We start from the raw sequence: 13,854 nt of genomic DNA on the forward strand, positions 1-13,854 counted from the left end.
TGAAAAAACACTTTTGTCAGATTCCACACTTCATTAAGCAGCAGCTTCCAACTGCGATGATAAGAAAGATTTCTTGAGCAGTAAATCAGCATATCATTTCTGCGTCGTGACATAGAAGGCTGTAGAAAATAGAAAAATACAGAAAAAATAGAATATTGATTCAAATAGAAAACAGTGATTTTAAATTGGAAACATTTATTGTATGTTGTTTTTACTGCACCCCCTCCAGCAAAACACAGGCAAGAAATGAAGCAGGCCAGCCACAAACACACTCTCCCTGAGACAAAGGAGAGCGATAAGACAATAAACTTACATTAGTAATTGCATTACAATGCTTATTGTATGCTTAGATATTACTTGGTAACTGGTAAGTAAATACAGGCTTGACTGCCGTTGCACATTAATACAGACAGTAATTAAGGCGCTAATGAAATCTGATTTGTGAACAAGACATTTCACGATTTACACCTGTCAGTAAATGCAATTGTCAATCCCAAAAACTGACAGTGTGACCTTAGAACACGTTACTGTACCTGTAGTGTATTATTTTATATCTGGATTATTTAAGGGAAATAAGCCTAATTTAATAAGTCTTAAATAACTGCTAAAAGAATTAGGTCATTCTGTTAGTGTGATTAAATGCCACATAAACACACTTTAATCCAACATCAGAAACTGATCTGCACATTACAGAGAATTTTATCCAAAGGATTCATTTTTTACACAATTAATAATGTTCGAGAACAGGGGCGTCCAATCCTGCTCCTGGAGGGCCAACGTCCTGTACAGTTCAGCTACAACACACTTGCCTGGAAGTTTCTAGTGAATCTGAAGACCTTTGCTGTGTTCAAAATCACCCCCTATACGCTCATTCACTATTCCCTATAGTCCACTTGAAGGAGTGAATGAAAACGAGTGGGTGAATTCAGACACTGAGTGCACTGGAAGGGCTGCTGCTTTTGCATAATTTGAGCTGTTTAATAAGCATTTGAAACTGGCAACTCGAGTAGTAAGATAACATTTTTTATCTTGAACTCTGTATTGTAAACTATGTATAAACCTTTATTAAACAGTTTAATAATCAATTAAAAAGCAATTAATACCTGTATGATAGTAAGCAGATAGATGCAGGAATTTATTCATTATGGTTGGAGATAAACTCTGCAGGACAGTTTGGGCGCCCCTGTTCTAGACACATACTAGTTTTTGTTTTTTTATAACAATAATATAACGTTTCCATAACACTGCAAGGCGTTTTTTTTACATAACCTAAACATGATGAAACTATAATGGTTCTGAAGCGGCGTGTTTCTTCTGGTGAGTCTGAAAACCCCATTTATAAACCTAAATTAAAAAGCAACTTATACCTGTATGATATTACGCTGTAGCCACATTGGACCAGCGGTTTGGAAAATGGATGGATGGATCGATAATTCAGTTGTGGGCATCATCTTCTGGATAGATGCAGGAATTTATTCATTATAGTTGGAGCTAAACTCTGCAGGACGGTTTGTGCACCCCTGTTCTTCTAGACACATACTAGTTTTAGGTTTTTTACAACCATAATATAAAGTTCCCATAACACTGCATGGTGTTTTTTTTTTACATAAAATTTATTAGATGAAGCTATGATGATTCTTGAGCGGCGTGTTTCTTCTTGTGAGTCTGAAAAACCCATTTAAAAGCGAATCTCTCGCCACAGATGGAGCAGCGGTAAGGTTTCTCTCCTGTATGCCATCGCTCATGGACCTTCATGGCACTTGATCGAGCAAAAGTCTTGTCACAATGTGAACATTTAAAAGGTTTTTCTCCTGTATGAGTCCTCTTGTGTAGTTTTAAGTCACTTGGCTTATAAAAACTCTTCCCACAATCACTACAGTGATACGGTCTTTCTCCAGTGTGAACTCTCAGATGAATTCTAAAAGAAAATGGACTAGCAAAGCTCTTCCCGCAGTAGGAGCACAGGTACGGTTTCTCTCCGGTGTGAATCCTCTCATGGGTTTTCCGGTGAGTCGAATGATGGAAACGTTTCTCACAGTGTGAACACTGATACGGTTTGACATTAGAGTGTGTTTTTTGGTGTAACTTTAGAGAAGTTGAGTTTGTAAAGGTTTTCTCACATTCACTGCACTGGTATGGCCTCTCATTGGTGTGAATGAGTAGATGTTTCCTCAGTTTATATCCATCTTTGAAGCTCTTCTCACATTGAGGGCACTGATACGGTCTCTCATCGGTGTGTGTGTGTAGGTGGCTCCTCAGATGGGATCCCTGGTTGAAGCTCTTCTCGCAGTGAGGACACTTGTACGGCCTCTCATTAGTGTGTGTGAGTAGATGGCTCTTCAGAATGGATTTCTTTTTGAAGCTCTTCTCACATTCACTGCACTTGTACGGCCTCTCATTGCTGTGCACAAGTAGATGGTTCTTCAGAATCCATCCCTGGGTGAAGCTCTTCTCACAGTGAGGGCACTGGTACAGCTTTTCCTCCCTGTCCTTATGAGTCATCTTATGACGGTAGAAACTAGAAGAGGAATTACATTTCTTCTCACACTGATCACAATTAAACTCTTTCTTCTTGTGCTCTTTTGAATGACGTCTCTTCTCTTCTGAGGTTGTAAAGCTGATGTCACATATCTTGCAGGTGAAGTCTTTCTGTTCTCTGCGTTTTCTCTTACATCTCGCTAAACGTTCCTGGTTGCTGAATGTTTTTCCACAATCGATCACTGTCTGTCGCTCTTTGGACATAGAGGAAGTTTCTCCATCAGAAGATGAACCAGCGTCGTCATCTGAAAGGAACATAATGGGCATAAGTCAAGTCACCTTTATTTATAAAGCGCTTTTTACAATACATATTGTTTCAAAGCAGCTTTATAATAATGCAACAAAGCTTGTTTCTAGAAGAAAATAGCGTCATAGTCCAGCTTTAGCAAGTTCAGTGATGTGGCCGGAACCCAGACTACTCCCAAATAATTAACTTGGGAAGAAAGCTGAGAATTTACTAACTAACCCCCAAAAAAGAGTGAAACGAAGTCGGCAAAATGGTATTTACAGGGGAGTCTGGATGCTCGACCGGGAGGGCCTACACAAGATCCGATGGGATCCTTCAGCTCACAGCATCGGACGGGTGGGCCAGTCGGCAGGTGAACAGGGTGTGCATACATCCATTTGACCGAGAGGGCCCATGGGTGCATACAACTTAAGGCATCGGACGGGTAATCCGGCAGGATGAACTGGCTGAGCTTGCTCCTTTAGCGGAGATAACATCACGTAGAGCCCTGCATTTCAGCCCGAGTACGACGGGCCCCGACTTATTTACGCCCCTAGGGCCGGGCTTCCGACCAATTTTCACGTCACTGTTCACATGCGGGCCAGGCCTCGGGCCTTTTTTGGGTTATCTTTTTTATATTTTTAGACATTAATTAAAAGAAAATATTAGAAGTTGACGTCGATGATAGAAAAATAAAAAGACATTTCATAACCTGTTTTTAACCTATCTTATAATTACACTGACATGACTATCTCACGCACGCACACAGAAGGTTTCTCGTCAGCGCGAGCTGCGCAACCCACGATTCACCTCATGTGCAACGGAGAGTATTAAGAGAAACCAGAGAGGAGACTTTTTTTTTAAACTTTTCGTTTGATTGACTTTATTTTCGTTTAACTGTTCGAAAATACTGATGTTTTTTGTTTGATTGGACTTTATTTTCGTTTAACTGTTCGAAAATACTGGAAAAAAAGAATGGCCATGTTCTGTGGTGCATTTTTGAGGTAAGATAACCTGCAAGTTTGTTTTTAATTAAAATTGTTTAGATTGTAGGCTATTGCTCATTTCGTTCGCGAGCGCTGCGAGCGGCCTGAGCCTGCCTCAGTAGTATTTCAAAAAACGTTGTTTTACTCACTATGGTTTAATAAATAAACATTTATTAAACTAACTGTCTGTGTGATATGTTTTAAGTGTTTTATATCTATGGATTTTATTGTAGCCAAGTAAAGCATTAGCATTGATTTGAGAGGCTAAATTGATCAAATAAATAAATGAAAAGAAACATAAACTAACAGAACTGACCCATTTAATGGCTGCAAATAGGGCAGACTGTCGCTGTGTAATGGAGAAAAAAAAAAAAAACGAGCTCGGACTCGGGCTGATAATTTTGATGAGCTGTCGGACACGGGTCGGGCTAATGGTGCGTTCACACCGGACGCGAATAGAGCGTCTAGCGCAGGGGTAGGCAAGTTCGGTCCTATGGAGCCACTGTCCTGCAGAGTTTGGCTCCAACACTGAAAAAACCTCACCTGCCTATTAGCCTTAGTAATCCTGAAGACATTGATTAGCTTGTTCAGGTGTGATTGATTAGGGTTGGAACTAAATTCTACAGGACAGTGGCTATCTAGGACCGAACTTGCCTACCCCTGGTCTAGCGCAAGTGATTTCAATGTTAAGTAAATGCAAAGACGCCTTACGCGCGTAAAAAATTCATGCGGCGCGAATGAGGCGTAGAGCGCGGCGCGGTAGACGCGAATTCGCCTCATTCGCGCGTCAAGTTCACGTGAATGGCGCGAATAGAGCGTCTGCCGCGTTACGCGCAAATGATTTATTTAGTGTTTTTTGTGCATTCACGCGTTTGATGCGATTTCGCGTCTGCCACCCGAGTTGAAAAATCTGAACTTCTGCGTCAATTCGCGCCGCGTTAACCAATCAGGAGCCAGCTTGCTGCTGTCACATGGTGAAGTAAATATTTTATCACATAAAAACTTGATTTTTAATATATGAGACAATTTTGTATGCTATTTATTTCATATCTAATCTAGATTATATGAAACATTATTATTATTCTAATGTAAAGAGAACCAACATAGGGTTGTGTAGTGTAGTGTCCTGTGTTCTTGTGTTTTTTGTATTGGATGCCATAGAATGTCATTGCACTGTAAAACAAATTTACCTACGGGTATAAATAAAGTAAACAACAACAACAAACAACAACAACAACAACAATACAACATACTAGTGCAAGAACAGTTTGTATCTGGACAAAGTGGACGTGTGAGGGAAAAAAAAATCACAGGACAGTTTAATCACTTTTATAGTAGCCTAGGCTGGCTCCATTTATCATCAAAACAAAAATAAATTACAGATCAGGTGGGTGAGGGTGAGGGTGATCCTCGCTAAGATGCAGGACAACAGGTCATCAAACTGGGCGTGGGACAGGCGGAAGTACCGCTGAAAGCGGCCGTCATCCAGGCGCAGCTCCTGGAGCAAATGGTGAAACTCGCCAACTGGGTTCACCTCCGAAGGGTCTGGTGGACCCAAATACGGCGACGATTATCCCTACGCCGTTGTTCTGCTCTCCAGAGCAAATACAGTGCAGTGACTCTCTCGATGAATGCTCGATCAACATTAGCCATCTTGTAAAAAGATGGCCGCCAGCAGATTTCGCATCCGACGCGCGTAAATTTCGCTTCACTCTTGTCGGATGCGAAATCCGTGAATGGATTAAAAGTGTACACGCGTATAACTAGACGCGGCAGGGACGAATTTGACGCTCAATTCGTGTCTGGTGTGAACGCACAGTAAGACCTGAGCGTCTCGGGCAAGGGCCGGGCTCGGGCCTAGATTTGCGGCCACCGGGGAGAAGCCCGTGCAGGGCTCTAACATCACGCAAGGGAGGAGGCATTTGTTGAGAGGGGCAGGCATTGTTGTGTGGGGTGCGGCACCAGGAAAAGCTGCGGTGTGAGGCTGAGCGGAGGGGGATAGTGCGGCCTGGCACCGGCAGAATTAGGGGCTTAGCCCAGGCTTGCTGAAGGCCTGCTACTGCAGCCAGACCTCTCGTCTTCTAGCACGCGAGTCAAAGACGCGAGGGAGAGGAGATATATGAAGAAAGTCAAGTCAAGTCACCTTCATTTATAGAGCGCTTTTAGCAATTCAAATAGTTTCAAATCAGCTTTACAGGGACAATAGGAAATAAATGGGACTGAGATTGTTTTGGCTTTACAGCAGCTGTAGAAAAAAGTTATTGTCTAGCTAAAGTAAGTTTTTGATTGATTCACTTCTGTTGCAAAGATCATTAGTAATTAACTTAGGGGCCGCTTACACAACACTGTTTTAACTGAAAACAGATAACTTTTAATGCGTTCTGGCTGTTCATTTGCACAACAACGGTGTTTGGTGGCTCGAGAACGCAAACTTTGAAATAGCTTCCAAGGTGCAAATTTTGAAGGATTTTGAAAACGTTATTGTAAGCCTGTTTATTGGTCCAATGAGGGTTTCCAATAATACAGGTGAAGGTCTTTGCGTGTTACGTCTTTTCTCGCGGCAAAGTATTTTTGGTTAAATGCAATACATTTTATCTTATGTATTATCTCGTTTCATCTGACTCCATAAAATGAAAAGGTTTTTCAATGATATCTGTGCATCATTAAATATACGTTAATGTTTGACTATTCCCTTTAACTCCAATGAAAATAAAGTTTAAGTCTGTTAGAATAATCAAATATAACAATTTATTATGTCAGGTAAATGTATTATTACAATTCCATAATTAATTGAAAGATAATCAATGCAAACCATCAAATGTTCTAGAACAAAGAGGAAAATCCTTTACCCGACACTGTATGGCTATGGGAGCTGAGAGTCGCGAGACCCTCAACCACACGGGCTAATCTGAATACAGAAAAAACAGCCCTGAGCTCTCGTTGCATTTTCCTTATATAGCCAGACCTTATTTGATATGTAAAACTTGAGTTTAGTGGAAATTTACTGTATTCCCCCACCATTACTGGGGGTAGAAGTTGACCATCTGCTAAGAATAGTGGACATTAGCATTCATGAATTTACACCTTTGGGAGTGCCTAGAGACCACATTCCTTTGTGTGCCAGTTATTCCTAAACTCTTAAAAACCTTATTACCTTTTGTTTTACTTCTTTGAGAATGAGACATTTGTACCAGTCACACAGAGACATTTCAAATAATACCAAACATGTATAAACCTTGATGAAAATCATTCACATTAAACCATTTAGATTCTTGTGTGAGTTTGGGAGATCTCTGCCAGGATGAAGAATGGGGGAGAGAAATGTAGATTAGGATGAGGGAGGTGAGACCTTCGTCTCAATAGTGCATGAGGGGGAGATCAAATGTTAATTTCCTTTGTTTTCTCAGAGAGTGGCCCTCTCTTAAAGTCCTTAGAGTTTTTCCAGTCTTACATTATCATCTCCGTGTAAACCTCAAAAACATGAATCTATATAAAAGGTGACGACGTGCACATGAATATTATACGTTTAGTCTATACAGTGTATATGCAGGAATCTTGAAGTTAATTTTAATACCTTTTCAAGACTTTTTCCAACTTCTCAATATTTTTTAATACCTCACCGCCACTTCAAGCTGTCACCATTTACATCGGTGATACTTTTAACTTAACAGTTTTATATTGTGATAAAGACTATAGACCACTCTGATAAAAAAAAATCAAATAGGCTGGGATAGTAATTCAAAGCAAAGTTTATTAAAAAACAAAACAAAACTTTGCTCCACCCTCAACAACAATCATGCTGACATGTGCCTCAGTTCTTCGTTTTTTTAATAAAAATTACTAAATTCACACACTTTTACGATGTTTTTGGGACTCAAACTGTTGGACAGCTAATTCAGAAAAAATACTATCAAAATGTAATGTAATGTATGACTTTTTAATACTTTTTAAGGGTCTTAATTTTCCCAAAATTGATTTATCACCTTTTAATACTTTTCAAGACCCCGCGGATACCCTGCTATAGGTATGCGCATTTGAATATTACAAATATTACTCTTTCTTTACAAAGTCATATTGCCAAACCTGTCTGGCCTGCATTATACAGAATTTTTAGTCGTTTCCTCAGATCCATGCAAACTGGAATCACATTTTATCTGTACAGAGGTAGGGGAAGAGAAGGAGGCCTTCACAGAGGAGAGTCGACTCTTCAAGGCTTCGTTGTCGCCGTGTCTAGGCACAGGTCATTCATCAGATCTGAATACGGCTTGGATATGGCGGACAACGGTAAACCTCGAGATAAACAGAGAGACTAATATTAGCGTAGATGCCATCCTTCTTATGATGTACCGAGTACATCAGGTGTTATGGGAATTGTTCCCGGTTCCGGCTGACCAAGTTTATGCAGCCTAACATTTTACATGATTTTGTTGATAATGTGTTATGTGTAAGCTAGGGCAAAGAGATGTGTTTTTAGTTTAGATTTAAACTGACAGAGTGTGTCTGAATGTTAGGAAGACTGTTCCAAAGTTTAGGTGCTAAATAGGAAAAGGATCTACCGCCAGCAGTTGATTTTGATATTCTAGGTATTATCAACTGGCCAGAATTTTGAGATCGCAATAGACGTGAAGGACTATAATGCTTTAAGAGCTCGCTCAAGTACTGGGGAGCCAAACCATTTAGTACTTTGTAAGTAGATATAATAATTAGAATCTAATTTTTTTCCGAATTAAGTAGTAGGAAATTAAAAGTCATCCAGTTTTTTATATCATTCCGTTAATTTTGTGAATTGGTAAGTTTCGTCAGGGCGCGTAAAAATATACAGCTGAGTATCATCAGCATTACAGTGAAAACTAATGCCATGCTTCCTAATGAGATCTCCCAAGGGTAGCATTACAGAGTGAGCAGCAACGGTCCTAGTACTGAGCCTTGTGGTACTCCATACTGAACTTGTGATCGATATGACATCTCTTTGTTTACTACTACAAACTGATAATGGTCAGTTAAGTATGATTTGAGACATGCCAATGCAAGAGATACAACCACAATCGGATAAGAGCAAATCATTTGTAACTAATGAGAGCCATCTCAGTACTATGGTACGGTCAAAATCCTGACTGGAAATCCTCGCAGATACCATTTCTTTCTAAAAAGGAACATAGTTGTGAGGATACTACCTTTTGTAGTATATTTGACAGAAAAGGTAGATTCGAAATCGGCCTGTAATTGACTAATTCTGTAGGATCAAGTGGTTTAACAAGCGGTTTAATAATAGCCAGCTTAAAAGTTTTTGTTATCCTAATGATAATGATAAATTAATGATATTAAGAAGAGGATCTATAACCTCTGGAGGCATCTCTTTCAGTAGCTTAGTCGATATAGGGTCTAACATACATTTAGTTGATTTAGATGATTTACCGAGTTTAGACAATTCTTTCTCTCCTATAGCAATGAATGAATGGAATTTTTCCTCAGGGAGACTACACTGGACTGTCTGATGTGATACTGTAGTAGACGGTTGCATAATTTTCTCTAGCATTATTAATCTTGTAAGTAAAGTAAATCATAAAGTCATTACTGCTGTGCTGTTTGGAAACGTCTGGGTAAACATCTTTATTTCTCATTAATTTAGCCACTGTTTGAAAAAAATACCTAAGGATGTGTTTGTTTTCTTCGAAGAGGGTTGAAAAAATAAGCAGATCTAGCAAGTTTGAAGGCCTTTCTGTACGCAATCGTGCTCTCTCTTCACGAAATGTGAAAAACCTCTAGTTTTGTTTTCTTCCAGTTACGCTCCATTTTACTTGCATCTCTCTTAAGGGTCCGGGTGTGCTCGTTGTACAACGGCGTTGCACTATTTTCTTGTGTGAAAAGTGCTGGAAAAGAGAGTCTAAATAGTTTCTGTTGCAACATCAAGTTCTTCTAAGCTATCTGGGATGCTGAAGAGATGAAACTGATCAGGAGGAAGATTATTTATAAAGCAATCTTTAGTGTTAAAACTGATAGTTCTACCATTTTGTGACAGGGAGTCAGTTTTGCAGCCTTGGCTAAATGAAGTATACATGAGACTAGATAATGATCTGAGATGTCATCGCTCTGCTGCAGAATTTCAACTGCATCAACATTGATTCCATGTGACAATATTAGATCTAAAGTATGATTACGTAAATGAGTGGGTCCTGACACGTGTTGTCTAACTTCAATAGAGTTTAGAATGTCTCTTGAAAGGGCGGCCTTGCGATTATGCCGAATGAGAAGTTTAAGTGGCCGAGCAAAGAAAGCAGTTTGTGTTTAGAATAGGGGTGTGCACGATACTTAAATTTTCGAAAAATAAAAAACTATTAGAATTTTAATGTTGCTTTGCTGGCTGTAAATGCTGTGAATCCATGATAAATCCCAAACACTAAATTATATTACAAAATGGAATTACTTTTAATCAAATAAATTAATGAAACTGAGTTATCATAATATGATCACCACAATGAGAAATCAAATGAAATCCAAACAGCAGTCGACTGAGGAAAGACAGCCATCCATAACTGCATTCACGACTGCAGGTAAGCGCCGCTGTACCTCGAGTGATCTGACAATATAATTTATCATCTGATTGCAAAATGATTTCATTTTGAAGACATATGCTTCCTTTAAATTTTGTTGTGAGAGACCGGTTTAAGAACAGAAAATGAAAAGTTCTGTTAGAAACTTCGCTTAGCACGCCGTTATCTTTGTGTCTCTGCAACGTCTGCCAGCGCAGTGCATTTTATTACTCGAGCATGTAAAAGAAAACCTTAAGATATATCGTAAGCTTGTTGTGTATATTGCTTAACCGTAAGCTTGTTCAGAAATGGTGACAAAAACTTTAAACTTAAAAAAATAATGTCTTTCTCGTTAAACGTCATTTAAATAAATGAAGATTCTATTTTTATGAGCCCGAATATTCGAATACAATATTTTAGAAAAATGCCTACAGTAGTTTAGAACAGTTTCGACTGTCTGGGAAGGTAGACCCGACCAGAAATATCCTATCGATTTTTCCTTGTGCGGTGAGGCTTGGAAATTAACTGTATCCAAGTTAATGCCCAGAATTCAATGGACGTGGCTAGACCCATGGTTTTATCTTGGCCGATTGGAATCCCGAGCTCAGCAGAAACCATGCGGGCTGAGAGATCGATTATAAAAACATTTTTGTAAATATGCTTATTTTCTCAGTTTAAAAAAAATTTAATCTCTCAAAGTGATAAGATGCGCTAACATGAGAAGAAGCCTTAAACGCTTTATAACCTGAGTATATTCACCTCTGACACCATCGGATTGATACTGTAATGTTGGATGATCATCAAACAGCAAATTACAGTCTGATTTAAATGATCGTTCGTTTCTTTATCTGTTGCTGGTTTGAGTGGAATACACATAGATACATTTCAAAACAGACTTGCTTATGGTAAAAGACATAAACCACATTTATTCAACTGTGTTTGGAAATCACAAAAGGAACACTAAACTTTTCTAGTCAAAAAAGGTAGCAACATACCTGAAGGATCAAAATCTTCATCATCGTCAACATAATCAATATTCTGATCTTCATCCTCCTCCTCCTCCTCCTCATGGCTACGTTGTTGGTCCTCTGCTGTGGTTTCTTCTCCTCGTTTCTCTATCAGGTTCCTGCAGTCCTCCAGTTTGACGGAGCACGTCTTCATCTGCTGTTCTCCAGCGTTACAGTCAGAGGTTTGATCAGCGGATCCATGATCCTGAGCGTCAGTATAACACAGTAAAGTGAGGCTGCACTCTGAGTCTCTAGATCTCTGGTCTCTGACTCTCCAGAGCGAATCCTGAGCTTCTGTCCCACCATCTTCAATCTCATCTTCATCATCCTCCTCCTCATGGCTCTGTTGTTGTTCCTTTGCTGTGGTTTCTTCTCCTCGTCTCTCTATCAGGTTCCTGCAGTCCTCCAGTTTGACGGAGCACATCTTCATCTGCTGTTCTCCAGCGTTACAGTCAGAGGTTTGATCAGCGGATCCATGATCCTGAGCGTCAGTATGACACAGTAAAGTGAGGCTGAGCTCTGAGTCTCTAGATCTCTGATCTCTGACTCTCCAGAGCGATTCCTGAGCTTCTGTCCCACCATCTTCAATCTCATCTTCATCATCCTCCTCCTCATGGCTCTGTTGTTGTTCCTTTGCTGTGGTTTCTTCTCCTCGTCTCTCTATCAGGTTCCTGCAGTCCTCCAGTTTGACGGAGCACATCTTCATCTGTTGTTCTCCAGCGTTACGGTCGGAGGTTTGATCAGCGGATCCATGATCCTGAGCGTCAGTACAACAGAAGAAACTGCGGTTGAGCTCTGAGTCCTTTGAGTCTCTGGATCTCCAGGCTGAATCCTGAGCTTCTGTCCCATCAGTCAGACACACTGAAAACTTCTCCAGATCCTGACAAAATAAAGAACAACTTGTTGATATTAGCCTCATTACTCAGCAGTTATCTCTAGTGGTTATTTTGGTGATTTGTTTGCATATTTTGCTGCTGGCTTAATTTGAGATGTGCATAAGTGAGAAGCTAACACAATTTTGGTTTGATTGAGCTGAAGGATGAAATGATGAGCTGCTCAAACCTCTCTGTTGGGTTTGTCTCCTCTTTCTCTCAGCTTTGCCTTCAGTGACGCCACCTCTTTCTTCAGCTGACAGATTTCAGTGATGAAATCCTCAATATCCAGCATGGACAGATCTGTTCCTACTGATTTACAGCAGATCACATCCATCTGTGCTCTCATGGTCAACATCTGAAGACAAACACATCATGAGCAGAACTAAAGAAAATAACATCTTATTTTTGGAGAATATTCAGAAACATTTCATTTCAAATGTAAATGTGTTTTCATTGCGAGCAAAAGCTATATTAAATTCATTAAAAACTAGAGACAGAACAGGTAAACAGCAAAAACGCATAATGTATAACAGATTAAACACCCACCGTCTGAGAGATCCAGTAGTCTTTCTTTCTTCGGTACTTTTACCGGTAAAGTTAGACTAAATAACGTCACAGCGCCTCCTATAGTACTAGCGATGGAGTAAAATATTAGAGGCTTCACCAAAAATAATTTATCTTATTAAAAATACCATTGTGTTTCACTGACGTTGCCTAGGGACTAATTATATTAATAAATATTGACACCAACAAACGATTGTTAGTCAGTCAGGCGGTAAGTCAAAATGACCGTTAATATTTGAATAACGCAAATTCGCGGGTTTAAGTGGAAGACAGGAGAAAGCGGCTGCGGCGCAGATATCAGAGGCGCACTGTAAAGGAAGATATGTTCCTGACGCTTTCTGTTTTCTGTACTTCACTTTCTGATGATCTGTGAATCCTGAAAAAACACTGTTTGTCAGATTCCACACTTCATTAGTATGTGAGTGGCAACAATTTTTATTTGCTTTTTTGAAAAGTGCAGTGGTTATATATAAAAAACTGGCTTATCCATCCCCACAGATCGTCTGAACACACGAAATCTCCCCTCGGCCCACCGTCTAAAAGCAGCACAAGCATTTCCAAATGCGATAAGAAAGATATCAACTGTAAGCTGATTTGTGAACTACGACATTTCACGATTCACACCTGTAAGTAAATGCAGTTGTCAATGCCAAAAACTGACCCTAGAACACGTTACTGTACCTGTAGTGTATTATTTCATTTCCATGTCTGGATCATTTCAGCTTTGTGTAACAAAATAATGAGGCTCATTTCATGTCATCATGTTTTTCAGTAAGTCTTAAATAACTGCTAAAAGAATTAGGTAATTCTGTTAGTGTGATTAAACGCCCCATAAACACACTTTAATCCAACATCAGAAACTGATCTGCACATTACAGAGAATTTAAATTTGTTACAAAGAAATACAGATTTTCATTGAGAGGATTCATTTCAACACAGTTAATAATGTTCGAGAACAGGGGCGTCCAATCCTGCTCCTGGAGGGCCAACGTCCTGTACAGTTCAGCTCCAACACACTTGCCTGGAAGTTTCTAGTGAGTCTGAAGACCTTTGCTGTGTTCAAAATCACCCCCTATACTCTCATTTACTATTCCCTACATTAGTCCACTAATATAGTTCACTTGAAGG

The 13,854-nt window shown here is 39.7% G+C and overlaps 1 protein-coding gene and 1 long non-coding RNA gene across 3 annotated transcripts in view; one reads left to right on the plus strand and one right to left on the minus strand.

The window, feature by feature from the left end:
- The window catches only part of LOC143757171 (uncharacterized), a 53,552-nt gene that overhangs the window by 35,461 nt on the left and 4,237 nt on the right, over positions 1-13,854 (plus strand). The gene's annotated exons all lie outside the window — the stretch shown is intronic.
- LOC143757169 (uncharacterized) lies at positions 176-12,786 on the minus strand. 2 transcript variants are annotated; one of them, XM_077248115.1, is made up of 5 exons: positions 12,709-12,786; positions 12,350-12,517; positions 11,276-12,167; positions 1,368-2,783; positions 176-271 (listed from the first exon to the last, which is right to left on the minus strand). In XM_077248115.1, exons 2-4 carry the CDS (start codon positions 12,515-12,517, stop codon positions 1,627-1,629), a joined length of 2,217 nt encoding a protein of 738 aa, XP_077104230.1. In that variant the 5' UTR covers positions 12,709-12,786; the 3' UTR covers positions 176-271; positions 1,368-1,626. The 2 variants fall into 2 exon arrangements, with proteins under 2 accessions (XP_077104230.1, XP_077104231.1); XM_077248116.1 differs by lacking the exons at positions 176-271; positions 12,709-12,786 and having other exon boundaries at positions 1,595-2,783; positions 12,350-12,531.

The sequence above is a fragment of the Siphateles boraxobius genome, unplaced genomic scaffold (assembly GCF_051911475.1).
Source record: "Siphateles boraxobius isolate OS27281-9 unplaced genomic scaffold, OSU_SipBor_1 30, whole genome shotgun sequence".
Lineage (NCBI taxonomy): Eukaryota > Metazoa > Chordata > Actinopteri > Cypriniformes > Leuciscidae > Siphateles > Siphateles boraxobius.

Coding starts and splice junctions, on each gene's coding strand:
- LOC143757169 (XM_077248115.1), bottom strand. CDS start 12,517: ATGTTGACCATGAGAGCACAGATGGATGTGATCTGCTGTAAATCAGTA. Junction 12,168..12,349: donor GAGACAAACCCAACAGAGAG/GTTTGAGCAGCT, acceptor TTATTTTGTCAG/GATCTGGAGAAGTTTTCAGT. Junction 2,784..11,275: donor TGAAGATTTTGATCCTTCAG/GTATGTTGCTAC, acceptor TGTTCCTTTCAG/ATGACGACGCTGGTTCATCT.